Raw genomic sequence first — 15,427 nt, 5'->3', positions numbered from 1 at the left:
GTTCTTTATAGAGGAGAGGTCAGTTCTTTATAGAGGAGAGACCAGTTCTTTATAGAGGAGAGACCAGTTCTTTATAGAGGAGAGGTCAGTTCTTTATAGAGGAGAGACCAGTTCCTTATAGAGGAGAGGCCAGTTCTTTATAGAGGAGAGACCAGTTATTTATAGAGGAGAGATCAGTTCTTTATAGAGGAGAGACCAGTTCTTTATAGAGGAGAGGTCAGTTCTTTATAGAGGAGAGACCAGTTCTTTATAGAGGAGAGACTAGTTCTTTATAGAGGAGAGACCAGTTCTTTATAGAGGAGAGACCAGTACTTTATAGAGGAGAGACCAGTTCTTTATAGAGGAGAGACCAGTTCTTTATAGAGGAGAGGTCAGTTCTTTATAGAGGAGAGGTCAGTTCTTTATAGAGGAGAGGTCAGTTCTTTATAGAGGAGAGGTCAGTTCTTTATAGAGGAGAGGTCAGTTCTTTATAGAGGAGAGACCAGTTCTTTATAGAGGAGAGACCAGTTCTTTATAGAGGAGAGACTAGTTCTTTATAGAGGAGAGACTAGTTCTTTATAGAGGAGAGACCAGTTCTTTATAGAGGAATGTTTGTGAAAATCCCCTAAGACTGCTAACCCCCTAAGACTGCTAACCCCCTAAGACTGCTAACCCCTTTAAGACTGCTAACCCCTAAGACTGCTCACCCCCTAAGACTGCTAACCCCCTAAGACTGCTAACCCCCTAAGACTGCTAACCCCCTAAGACAGCTAACCCCCTAAGACTGCTAACCCCCTTAAGACAGCTAACCCCTAAAGACAGCTAACCCCCTTAAGACAGCTAACCCCCTTAAGACTGCTACACCCCCTAAGACTGCTAAACACCCCTAACTCACCGAGGAATGGAACACACTTGTCTGTCTGTCTGTCTGTCTGTCTGTCTGTCTGTCTGTCTGTCTGTCTGTCTGTCTGTCTGTCTGTCTGTCTGTCTGTCTGTCTGTCTGTCTGTCTGTCTGTCTGTCTGTCTGTCTGTCTGTCTGTCTGTCTGTCTGTCTGTCTGTCTGTCTGTCTGTCTGTCTGTCTGTCTGTCTGTCTGTCTGTCTGTCTGTCTGTCTGTCTGTGCGTGCGTTGCATGGGTAAAGTCTCTGTTACATCACAGTAATATAGTATGTTGCTGTTATGTTTGAAGAATCTCTGAACCCAGCAGCTTCACAACTAACGTCTGATGTGTCATCTTCATGTCTGTGTGATTCCTATTGGCTGATTGCTTCTTCTCTCCAGGATGCTGCATCTTCCAATTGGTTGGCAAATGTGTCACAAGTCTGACTGGTTGTTGAGGTCGCTTCCAGACTCGCTGATTGGCTGTGTGACTGACAGGTCAGTGAGATGTAAGGGGAGGAGGAAGAAGACAAGGAGGAGGAATAGGTCAAACGAAAACGTCAGCTTTGATCTGCAACACTTCAGACAGACCTGGTCTCTTCTTTAGGGCCTGTAGGAGAGACAATAATATACAGTAGAAGGCGGAAGTTTACATACACTTAGGTTGGAGTCATTAAAACTCGTTTTTCAACGACTCCACACATTTCTTGTTAACAAACTATAGTTTTGGCAAGTCGGTAAAGGACATCTACTTTGTCCATGACACAAGTCATTTTTCCAACAATTGTTTACAGACAGATTATTTCACTTATAATTCACTGTATCACAATTCCAGTGGGTCAGAAGTTTACATACACTATGTTGACTGCCTTTAAACAGCGTGGAAAATTCCAGAAAAATATGGCATGACTTTAGAAGCTTCTGATAGGCTAATTGAGTCAATTGAGTCAATTGGAGGTGTACCTGTGGATGTATTTCAAGGCCTACCTTCAAACTCATTGACTCTTTGCTTGACATCATGGGAAAATCAAAAGAAATCAGCCAAGACCTCAGGAAAACAATTGTAGACCTCCACAAGTCTGGGAGCAATTTCCAAATGCCTGAAGGTACCACGTTCATCTGTACAAACAATAGTACTCAAGTATAAACTCCATGGGACCACGCAGCCGTCATACCGCTCAGGAAGGAAATGCATTCTGTCTCCTAGAGATGAACGTACATCAGAGACTGTAACGTTCTTTGCTTCACGGAAACATGGCTAACTGGAGAGACGCAATCCGAAGCGGTGCAGCCAGCGGGTTTCTCCGCGCATCGCGCCGACAGAAACAAACATCTTACTGGTAAGAAGAGGGGCGGGGGCGTATGCCTTATGACCAACGTGACATGGTGTGATGAAAGAAACATACAGGAACTCAAATCCTTCTGTTCACCTGATTTAGAATTCCTCACAATCAAATGTAGACCGCATTATCTACCAAGAGAATTCTCTTCGATTATAATCACAGCCGTATATACCCCCCCCCAAGCAGACACATCGATGGCTCTGAACGAACTTTATTTAACTCTCTGCAAACTGGAAACGATTTATCCGGAGGCTGCATTCATTGTAGCTGGGGATTTTAACAAGGCTAATCTGAAAACAAGACTCCCTAAATTTTATCAGCATATCGATTGCGCAACCAGGGGTGGAAAGACCCTGGATCATTGTTACTCTAACTTCCGCGACGCATATAAGGCCCTGCCCCGCCCCCCTTTCGGAAAAGCTGACCACGACTCCATTTTGTTGATCCCTGCCTACAGACAGAAACTAAAACAAGAGGCTCCCACGCTGAGGTCTGTCCAACGCTGGTCCGACCAAGCTGACTCCACACTCCAAGACTGCTTCCATCACGTGGACTGGGAGATGTTTCGTATTGCGTCAGACAACAACATTGACGAATACGCTGATACGGTGTGCGAGTTCATTAGAACGTGCGTTGAAGATGTCGTTCCCATAGCAACGATTAAAACATTCCCTAACCAGAAACCGTGGATTGATGGCAGCATTCGTGTGAAACTGAAGGCACGAACCACTGCTTTTAATCAGGGCAAGGTGTCTGGTAACATGACTGAATACAAACAGTGCAGCTATTCCCTCCGCAAGGCTATCAAACAAGCTAAGCGCCAGTACATAGACAAAGTAGAATCTCAATTCAACGGCTCAGACACAAGAGGTATGTGGCAGGGACTACAGTCAATCACGGACTACAGAAGAAATCCAGCCCAGTCACGGACCAGGATGTCTTGCTCCCAGGCAGACTAAATAACTTTTTGCCCGCTTTGAGGACAATACAGTGCCACTGACACGGCCTGCAACGGAAACATGCGGTCTCTCCTTCACTGCAGCCGAAGTGAGTAAGACATTTAAACGTGTTAACCCTCGCAAGGCTGCAGGCCCAGACGGCATCCCCAGCCGCGCCCTCAGAGCATGCGCAGACCAGCTGGCCGGTGTGTTTACGGACATATTCAATCAATCCCTATACCAGTCTGCTGTTCCCACATGCTTCAAGAGGGCCACCATTGTTCCTGTTCCCAAGAAAGCTAAGGTAACTGAGCTAAACGACTACCGCCCCGTAGCACTCACATCCGTCATCATGAAGTGCTTTGAGAGACTAGTCAAGGACCATATCACCTCCACCCTACCTGACACCCTTGACCCACTCCAATTTGCTTACCGCCCAAATAGGTCCACAGACGATGCAATCTCAACCACACTGCACACTGCCCTAACCCATCTGGACAAGAGGAATACCTATGTGAGAATGCTGTTCATCGACTACAGCTCGGCATTCAACACCATAGTACCCTCCAAGCTCGTCATCAAGCTCGAGACCCTGGGTCTCGACCCAGCCCTGTGCAACTGGGTACTGGACTTCCTGACGGGCCGCCCCCAGGTGGTGAGGGTAGGCAACAACATCTCCTCCCCGCTGATCCTCAACACTGGGGCCCCACAAGGGTGCGTTCTGAGCCCTCTCCTGTACTCCCTGTTCACCCACGACTGCGTGGCCATGCACGCCTCCAACTCAATCATCAAGTTTGCGGACGACACAACAGTGGTAGGCTTGATTACCAACAACGACGAGACGGCCTACAGGGAGGAGGTGAGGGCCCCTCGGAGTGTGGTGTCAGGAAAATAACCTCACACTCAACGTCAACAAAACTAAGGAGATGATTGTGGACTTCAGGAAACAGCAGAGGGAACACCCCCATCCACATCGATGGAACAGTAGTGGAGAGGGTAGCAAGTTTTAAGTTCCTCGGCATACACATCACAGACAAACTGAATTGGTCCACTCACACAGACAGCATCGTGAGGAAGGCGCAGCAGCGCCTCTTCAACCTCAGGAGGCTGAACAAATTCGGCTTGTCACCAAAAGCACTCACAAACTTCTACAGATGCACAATCGAGAGCATCCTGGCGGGCTGTATCACCGCCTGGTATGGCAACTGCACCGCCCTCAACCGTAAGGCTCTCCAGAGGGTAGTGAGGTCTGCACAACGCATCACCGGGGGCAAACTACCTGCCCTCCAGGACACCTACACCACCCGATGCTACAGGAAGGCCATAAAGATCATCAAGGACATCAACCACCCGAGCCACTGCCTGTTCACCCCGCTGCCATCCAGAAGGCGAGGTCAGTACAGGTGCATCAAAGCTGGGACCGAGAGACTGAAAAACAGCTTCTATCTCAAGGCCATCAGACTGTTAAACAGCCACCACTAACATTGAGTGGCTACTGCCAACACACTGTCAATGACACTGACTCTACTCCAGCCACTTTAATCATGGGAATTGATGGGAAATGATGTAAATATATCACTAGCCACTTTAAACAATGCTACCTTATATAATGTTACTTACCCTACATTGTTCATCTCATATGCATACGTTGATACTGTACTCTATATCATCGACTGCATCCTTATGTAATACATGTATCACTAGCCACTTTAACTATGCCACTTGGTTTACATACTTATCTCATATGTATATACTGTACTCGATATCATCTACTGTATCTTGCCTATGCTGCTCTGTACCATCACTCATTCATATATCCTTATGTACATATTCTTTATCCCCTTACACTGTGTATGACAGTAGTTTTTTGTGGAATTGTTAGTTAGATTACTTGCTCGTTATTACTGCATTGTCGGAACTAGAAGCACAAGCATTTCGCTACACTCGCATTAACATCTGCTAACCATGTGTATGTGACAAATAAAATGTGATTTGATTTGATTTGATTTGATTTGGTGCGAAAAGTGAAAATCAATCCCAGAACAACAACAAAGGACCTTGTGAAAATGCTGGAGGAAACAGGTACAAAAGTATCTATATCCACAGTAAAACGAGTCCTATATCGACATAACCTGAAAGGCCGCTCAGCAAGTAAGAAGCCACTGCTCCAAAACCGCCATAAAAAAGCCAGACTACGGTTTACAACTGCACATGGGGACAAAGATTGTACTTTTTGGAGAAATGTCCTCTGGTCTGATGAAACAAAAATAGAACTGTTTGGCCATAATGACCATCGTTATGTTTGGAGGAGAAAGGGAGAGGCTTGCAAGCTGAAGAACACCATCCCAACCGTGAAGCACGGGGGTGGCAGCATCATGTTATGGGGGTGCTTTGCTGCAGGAGGGACTGGTGGACTTCACAAAATAGATGGCATTATGAGGCAGGAAAATTATGTGGATATATTGAAGCAACATCTCAAGATATCAGTCAGGAAGTTAAAGCGTGGTCGCAGATGGGTCTTCCAAATGGACAATGACCCCAAGCATACTTCCAAAGTTGTGGTAAAATGGCTTAAGGACAACAAAGTCAAGATATTGGAGTGGTCATCACAAAGCCCTGACCTCAATCCTATAGAAAATGTGTGGGCTGAACTGAAAAAGTGTGTGCGAGCAAGGAGGCCTACAAAACCTACAAAGCAAGCAAGGAGGCCTACAAAGCAAGCAAGGAGGCCTACAAAGACTCAGTTACACCAGCTCTGTCAGGAGGAATGGGCCAAAATTCACCCAACTTATTGTGGGAAGCTTGTGGAAGGCTACCCGAAACATTTGACCCAAGTTAAACAATTTAAAGGCAATGCTACCAAATACTAATTGAGCGTACGTAAACTTCTGACCCACTGGGAATGTGATGAAAGAAATAAAAGCTGAAATAAATCATTATCTCTACTATTATTCTCACATTTCACATTCTTAAATTAAAGTGGTGATCCTAACTGACCTCAGACAGGGAATTTTTACTAGGATTAAATGTCAGGCATTGTGAACAACTGAGTTTAAATGTATTTGGCTAAAGTGTACGTAAACTTCTGACATCAACTGTATATACAGTATGGAGTGTTGTGACTTCAACTGGCATCATTTGATGCTACTGGAGTTGACCTCTAGTGCTCTGTTCAAAGGCATTTCAGGGAAAAGGCTGCGTGAACAGAGAAAGGTTCATTTACCTGTAACTTGTTGACCATCTCATTGTACTGTCTCTTAGCTTCAGGACTGTCTGGCTCCTCAAAGTGGTCAGCTACCCCAATCTGCACTATGATGGACCTGAGGTTACAACATACACCTAGAACATGGAGAGGATGGGGGAGAGGTCACTACTGAGAAGGAAAAGATGGTATTTGGGCTTTTAGTATCCTACATAGGTCTATCAGGTGTAAAGGTCAGGGGTCAGTAACTCACTGTTAAAGTGCAGTAGTGCTTCAGGTGTAACAGGAGTAGAGGTCAGGGGTTAGAGGTCAGGGGTCAGTAACTCACTGTTAAAGTGCAGTAGTGCTTCAGGTGTAACAGGAGTAGAGGTCAGGGGTTAGAGGTCAGAAACTCACTGTTAAAGTGCAGTTGTGCTACAGGTGTAACTGGAGTAGAGGTCAGGGGTCAGAGGTCAGCAACTCACTGTTAAAGTGCAGTAGTGCTTCAGGTGTAACAGGAGTAGAGGTCAGGGGTTAGAGGTCAGAAACTCACTGTTAAAGTGCAGTTGTGCTACAGGTGTAACTGGAGTAGAGGTCAGGGGTCAGAGGTCAGCAACTCACTGTTAAAGTGCAGTAGTGCTTCAGGTGTAACTGGAGTAGAGGTAAGTAGTAGAGGTCAGGGGTCAGAGGTCAGCAACTCACTGTTAAAGTGCAGCAGTGCTTCAGGTGTAACAGGAGTAGAGGTCAGGGTTAGAGGTCAGAGGTCAGTAACTCACTGTTAAAGTGCAGTAGTGCTTCAGGTGTAACAGGAGTAGAGGTCAGGGGTTAGAGGTCAGAAACTCACTGTTAAAGTGCAGTAGTGCTTCAGGTGTAACTGGAGTAGAGGTCAGGGGTTAGAGGTCAGAGGTCAGTAACTCACTGTTAAAGTGCAGAAGTGCTTCAGGTGTAACAGGAGTAGAGGTGAGTAGTAGAGTCTCTAGATTCTGTAGTCCTTCTCTACACAGCTCTGCTGCCCCCTCCTGGACCAAGTCAGTAACACGCTCCAACTCCAACACCTGGAGACCCACACACCTACGAACTACAGGGAGAGATAAAATTAGACTTGACAGAGACACAGAAACACAACACAACTAACCCTAACCCACACAACTATGAACTACAGGGAGAGAGATACAGAAACACAACACAACTAACCCTAACCCACACAACTATGAACTACAGGGAGAGAGATACAGAAACACAACACAACTAACCCTAACCCACACACCTACGAACTACAAGGCTCAACACAACTCTGACAGAGACCCAACACAACTCTGATAGACAGAGACTCAACACAACTCTGACAGAGACCCAACACAACTCTGACAGAGACCCAACACAACTCTGATAGACAGAGACCCAACACAACTCTGATAGACAGAGACCCAACACAACTCTGACAGACAGAGACAGAGACCAACACAACTCTGATAGACAGAGACCCAACACAACTCTGATAGACAGAGACCCAACACAACTCTGATAGACAGAGACCCAACACAACTCTGACAGAGACTCACTCTGATAGACAGAGACTCCAACACAACTCTGATAGACAGAGACCCAACAACTCTGAACTCTGATAGACAGAGACCCAACACAACTCTGACAGACAGAGACTCAACACAACTCTGATAGACAGAGACTCAACACAACTCTGATAGACAGAGACTCAACACAACTCTGATAGACAGAGACCCAACACAACTCTGATGACAGAGACCCAACACAACTCTGATAGACAGAGACTCAAGAGACACAACTCTGACAGACAGAGACCCACACAACTCTGATACAGAGACTCTCTGACAGAGACCCAACACAACTCTGACAGAGACCCAACACAACTCTGATAGACAGAGACTCAACACAACTCTGACAGAGACCCAACACACAGAGACTCTGACAGAGACTCAACACAACTCTGACAGAGACTCAACACAACTCTGACAGAGACTCAACACAACTCTGACAGAGACTCAACACAACTCTGATAGACAGAGACCCAACACAACTCTGATAGAGAGACTCAACACAACTCTGACAGAGACTCAACACAACTCTGATAGACAGAGACACAACAACTCTGATAGACAGAGACCCAACACAACTCTGATAGACAGAGACCCAACACAACTCTGACAGAGACTCAACACAACTCTGATAGACAGAGACTCAACACAACTCTGATAGACAGAGACAGAGACCAACACAACTCTGATAGACAGAGACCCAACACAACTCTGACAGACAGAGACTCAACACAACTCTGACAGAGACTCTCTGATAGACAGAGACCCAACACAACTCTGATAGACAGAGACCCAACACAACTCTGATAGACAGAGACTCAACACAACTCTGATAGACAGAGACTCAACACAACTCTGACAGAGACTAGACAGAGACAGAGACCCACACAACTCTGATAGACAGAGACCCAACACAACTCTGATAGACAGAGACCCAACACAACTCTGACAGAGACTCAACACAACTCTGATAGACAGAGACTCAACACAACTCTGATAGACAGAGACCCAACACAACTCTGATAGACAGAGACTCAACACAACTCTGATAGACAGAGACCCAACACAACTCTGATAGACAGAGACCCAACACACACTCTGACAGAGACACAACACAACTCTGATAGACAGAGGCTCAACACAACTCTGTTAGACAGAGACTCAACACAACTCTGACAGAGACTCAACACAACTCTGACAGAGACTCAACACAACTCTGATAGACAGAGACCCAACACAACTCTGATAGACAGAGACCCAACACAACTCTGACAGAGACTCAACACAACTCTGATAGACAGAGACTCAACACAACTCTGACAGAGACCCAACACAACTCTGACAGAGACCCAACACAACTCTGATAGACAGAGACCCAACACAACTCTGATAGACAGACAGAGACAGAGACCAACACAACTCTGATAGACAGAGACCCAACACAACTCTGACAGACAGAGACCCAACACAACTCTGATAGACAGAGACCCAACACAACTCTGACAGAGACCCAACACAACTCTCTGATAGACAGAGACCCAACACAACTCTGACAGAGAGACTCAACACAACTCTGATAGACAGAGACCCAACACAACTCTGATAGACAGAGACCCAACACAACTCTGACAGAGACCCAACACAACTCTGATAGACAGAGACCCAACACAACTCTGATAGACAGAGACTCTGACAGAGAGACCCAACACAACTCTGATGACAGAGACTCAACACAACTCTGATAGACAGAGACTCAACACAACTCTGAACAGAGACTCAACACAACTCTGATAGACAGAGACTCAACACAACTCTGACAGAGACCCAGACTCTGACAGAGACTCAACACAACTCTGATAGACAGAGACCCAACACAACTCTGATAGACAGAGACCCAACACAACTCTGAGAGAGACAACACAACTCTGACAGAGACTCAACACAACTCTGACAGAGACTCAACACAACTCTGATAGACAGAGACTCAACACAACTCTGATAGACAGAGACCCAACACAACTCTGATAGACAGAGACTCAACTCTGATAGACAGAGACTCAACACAACTCTGATAGACAGAGACTCCAACACAACTCTGAGAGACAGAGACTCTGATAGACAGAGACACAACTCTGACAGAGACTCAACACAACTCTGATAGACAGAGACTCAACACAACTCTGACAGAGACTCAACACAACTCTGACAGAGACTCAACACAACTCTGATAGACAGAGAGACCCAACACAACTCTGATAGACAGAGACCCAACACTGATAGAACTCAACATGACAGAGACCCTCTGACAGAGAGAGACTCAACACAACTCTGATAGACAGAGACTCAACACAACTCTGACAGAGACTCAACACAACTCTGATAGACAGAGAACACAACAACACAACTCTGACAGAGACCCAACACAACTCTGACAGAGACCCAACACAACTCTGATAGACAGAGACCAACACAACTCTGATAGACAGAGACCCAACACAACTCTGATAGACAGAGACTCAACACAACTCTGATAGACAGAGACTCAACACAACTCTGATAGACAGAGACACACAACTCTGATAGACAGAGACCCAACACAACTCTGACAGAGACTCTGAAGAGACAACACAACTCTGATAGACAGAGACCCAACACAACTCTGATAGACAGAGACCCAACACAACTCTGATAGACAGAGACTCAACACAACTCTGATAGAGACAACACAACTCTGACAGAGACTCAACACAACTCTGATAGACAGAGACTCAACACAACTCTGATAGACAGAGACTCAACACAACTCTGATAGACAGAGACCCAAACACAACTCTGATAGACAGAGACTCAACACAACTCTGATAGACAGAGACAGAGACCCAACACAGAGACTCTGACAGAGACTCAACACAACTCTGACAGAGACTCAACACAACTCTGACAGAGACTCAACACAACTCTGACAGAGACTCAACACAACTCTGATAGACAGAGACTCTGAACACAACACAACTCTGATAGACAGAGACCCAACACAACTCTGACAGAGACTCAACACAACTCTGACAGAGACCAACACAACTCTGATAGACAGAGACTCAACACAACTCTGATAGACAGAGACTCAACACAACTCTGACAGAGACAACACAACTCTGATAGACAGAGACTCAACACAACTCTGATAGACAGAGACCCAACACAACAGAGACTCAACACAACTGATAGACAGAGACTCAACACAACTCTGACAGAGACTCAACACAACTCTGACAGAGACTCAACACAACTCTGACAGAGACTCAACACAACTCTGATAGACAGAGACCCAACACAACTCTGATAGACAGAGACCAACACAACTCTGACAGAGACTCAACACAACTCTGATAGACAGAGACTCAACACAACTCTGACAGAGACTCAACACAACTCTGATAGACAGAGACTCTGACAACACAACTCTGATAGACAGAGACTCAACACAACTCTGACAACTCTGATAGACAGAGACCCAACACAACTCTGATAGACAGAGACTCAACACAACTCTGATAGACAGAGACTCAACACAACTCTGATAGACAGAGACCCAACACAACTCTGACAGAGACACAACTCTGATAGAGAGACAGAGACAGAGACCAACACAACTCTGATAGACAGAGACCCAGACAACTCTGATAGACAGAGACCAACACAACTCTGATAGACAGAGACCAACACAACTCTGACAGAGACTCAACACAACTCTGATAGACAGAGACTCAACACAACTCTGACAGAGACTCAACACAACTCTGACAGAGACTAGACAACTCTGAGACAGAGACCCAACACAACTCTGACAGAGACCCAACACAACTCTGACAGAGACTCAACACAACTCTGATAGACAGAGACTGACAGATAGACAGAGACCAACACAACTCTGATAGACAGAGACCCAACACAACTCTGATAGACAGAGACTCAACACAACTCTGATAGACAGAGACAACTCAGAGACACACAACTCTGATAGACAGAGACTCAACACAACTCTGATGACAGAGACCCAACACAACTCTGACAGAGACTCAACACAACTCTGATAGACAGAGACCCAACACAAGAGACTCAACACAACTCTGATAGACAGAGACCCAACACAACTCTGATAGACAGAGACTCAACACAACTCTGATAGACAGAGACTCAACACAACTCTGACAGAGACAGAGACAACTCTGAAGAGACACAACTCTGATAGACAGAGACTCAACACAACTCTGATAGACAGAGACTCAACACAACTCTGATAGACAGAGACCCAACACAACTCTGATAGACAGAGACCCAACACAACTCTGATAGACAGAGACCCAACACAACTCTGATAGACAGAGACTCAACACAACTCTGATAGACAGAGACTCAACACAACTCTGATAGACAGAGACTCAACACAACTCTGATAGACAGAGACCAACACACAACTCTGATAGACAGAGACTCAACACAACTCTGATAGACAGAGACCCAACACAACTCTGACAGAGACCCAACACAACTCTGATAGACAGAGACAACACAACTCTGACAGAGACTCAACACAACTCTGATAGACAGAGACTGACAGAGACTCAACACAACTCTGACAGAGACTCAACACAACTCTGACAGACAGAGACTCAACACAACTCAGACAGAGACTCAACACAACTCTGACAGAGACTCAACACAACTCTGATAGACAGAGACTCCAACACAACTCTGATAGACAGAGACTCCAACACAACTCTGAAGAGACAACACAACTCTGATAGACAGAGACTCAACACAACTCTGATAGACAGAGACCAACACAACTCTGACAGACTCTGATAGACAGAGACTCAACACAACTCTGACAGAGACTCAACACAACTCTGACAGAGACTCAACAACTCTGACAGAGACTCCACAACAACACAACTCTGATAGACAGAGACTCAACACAACTCTGATAGACAGAGACTCAACACAACTCTGATAGACAGAGACTCAACACAACTCTGACAGAGACTCAACACAACTCTGACAGAGACTCAACACAACTCTGACAGAGACTCAACACAACTCTGATAGACAGAGACCCAACACAACTCTGACAGAGACAGACAACTCTGAAGAGACACACACTCTGACAGAGACTCAACACAACTCTGATAGACAGAGACTCAACACAACTCTGACAGAGACTCAACACAACTCTGATAGACAGAGACTCAACACAACTCTGACAGACAGACTCAACACAACTCTGATAGACAGAGACTCAACACAACTCTGACAGAGACTCAGAGACTCTGAACAGAGACAACAACTCTGATAGACAGAGACCCAACACAACTCTGATAGACAGAGACCCAACACAACTCTGATAGACAGAGACCCAACACAACTCTGATAGACAGAGACCCAACACAACTCTGATAGACAGAGAGACAGAGACCCAACACAACTCTGATAGACAGAGACCCAACACAACTCTGATAGACAGAGACCCAACACAGAGACTCAACACAACTCTGATAGACAGAGACCCAACACAACTCTGATAGACAGAGACTCAACACAACTCTGATAGACAGAGACCCAACACAACTCTGACAGACAGAGACTCAACACAACTCTGACAGAGACTCAACACAACTCTGATAGACAGAGACCCAACACAACTCTGATAGACAGAGACTCAACACAACTCTGATAGACAGAGACCCAACACAACTCTTTGATTTCCAGCCCCTGGCTCTTCTCTAAAACACCTGTCACTCATCCAGACAGACCAATCAACCTCTGGTATAGACTGTGACTTTCACTCACCCAGCAAGGACAATCCCTGAATGCTACAGCCAGCCCCGCCCACACTGAGCACTCGGAGGTGTGGCCAACAGCGGCCAATCGTCTGCAGGCATCGGTTACTGAAGCGGGTAGGCTGCTGACTGCGGAAGGAAATGAACAGGCCGGTAAACACAACAACAACGACAACAACAACAACTAAATAACTGCTACTAATACAACTACTACTACTATTACTACAATACTCCAAATGCACTGCTATAATTATACTAACACTACTATATCTACTACTACTACTAATACTACTACTACTAATACTACAAATACACTGCTACAACTATACTAACACTACTATATCTACTACTACTACTAATACTACTACTACAATACTACAAATACACTGCTACAACTATACTAACACTACTATATCTACTACTACTACTAATACTACTACTACTAATACTACTACTACTAATACTATTACTACTACTATTACTACAATACTACAAATACACTGCTACAACTATACTAACACTACTATATCTACTACTACTACTAATACTACTACTACAATACTATTACTACACTACTCCAAATACACTGCTACAACTATACTAACACTACTATATCTACTACTACTACTAATACTACTACTACTAATACTATTACTACACTACTCCAAATACACTGCTACAACTATACTAACACTACTATATCTACTACTACTACTAATACTACTACTACAATACTACAAATACACTGCTACAACTATACTAACACTACTATATCTACTACTACTACTAATACTACTACTACAATACTACAAATACACTGCTACAACTGCTATACTAACACTACTATATCTACTACTACTACTAATACTACTACTACAATACTACAAATACACTGCTACAACTACTAACACTACTATATCTACTCCAAATACTAAACACTACTATATCTACTACTACTACTAATACTACTACTACAATACTACAAACTACACTGCTACAACTATACTAACACTACTATATCTACTACTACTACTAATACTACTACTACAATACTACAAATACACTGCTACAACTATACTAACACTACTATATCTACTACTACTACTAATACTACTACTACAATACTACAAATACACTGCTACAACTATACTAACACTACTATATCTACTACTACTACTAATACTACTACTACAATACTACAAATACACTGCTACAACTATACTAACACTACTATATCTACTACTACTACTAATACTACTACTACAATACTACAAATACACTGCTACAACTATACTAACACTACTATATCTACTACTACTACTAATACTACTACTACTAACTACTACAAATAATACTACTACTGCTACAACTATACACTGCTATAACTATACACAACTTCTATACTACTAATACCACAACTACTACAACTACTACTACTAATACTACTACTACAATACTACAAATACACTGCTACAACTATACTAACACTACTATATCTACTACTACTACTAATACTACTACTACAATACTACAAATACACTGCTACAACTATACTAACACTACTATATCTACTACTACAACTATACTAACACAACTTCTGCTACTACTAATACCACAACTACTACAACTATTACTACTACTATACTGCTACAACTATTTTAATATTATTACTACTACTACTAGTACTACTAGTA

General features: G+C 44.1%; 1 protein-coding gene across 1 annotated transcript in view; it reads right to left on the bottom strand.

The window, feature by feature from the left end:
* Positions 1-1,031: 1,031 nt before the first annotated feature.
* The window catches only part of LOC112238452 (F-box only protein 41-like), a 71,811-nt gene continuing 57,415 nt past the window's right edge, over positions 1,032-15,427 (bottom strand). Inside the window, exons 9-12 of the mRNA XM_042298552.1 lie at positions 13,744-13,862; positions 7,239-7,397; positions 6,362-6,477; positions 1,032-1,467 (exon numbers count right to left, since the gene is read on the bottom strand). Coding sequence (XP_042154486.1) covers positions 1,405-1,467; positions 6,362-6,477; positions 7,239-7,397; positions 13,744-13,862 — 457 coding nt within the window. The 3' untranslated portion in view covers positions 1,032-1,404. The remainder of the gene's footprint in view (positions 1,468-6,361; positions 6,478-7,238; positions 7,398-13,743; positions 13,863-15,427) is intronic.

The sequence above is a fragment of the Oncorhynchus tshawytscha genome, linkage group LG15, assembly GCF_018296145.1.
Source record: "Oncorhynchus tshawytscha isolate Ot180627B linkage group LG15, Otsh_v2.0, whole genome shotgun sequence".
In the NCBI taxonomy this organism is placed as follows: Eukaryota; Metazoa; Chordata; class Actinopteri; order Salmoniformes; family Salmonidae; genus Oncorhynchus; species Oncorhynchus tshawytscha.
The sequence above is the reverse complement of the archived record's forward strand: the minus strand, read 5'-3'. Positions and strand labels throughout refer to the sequence as shown.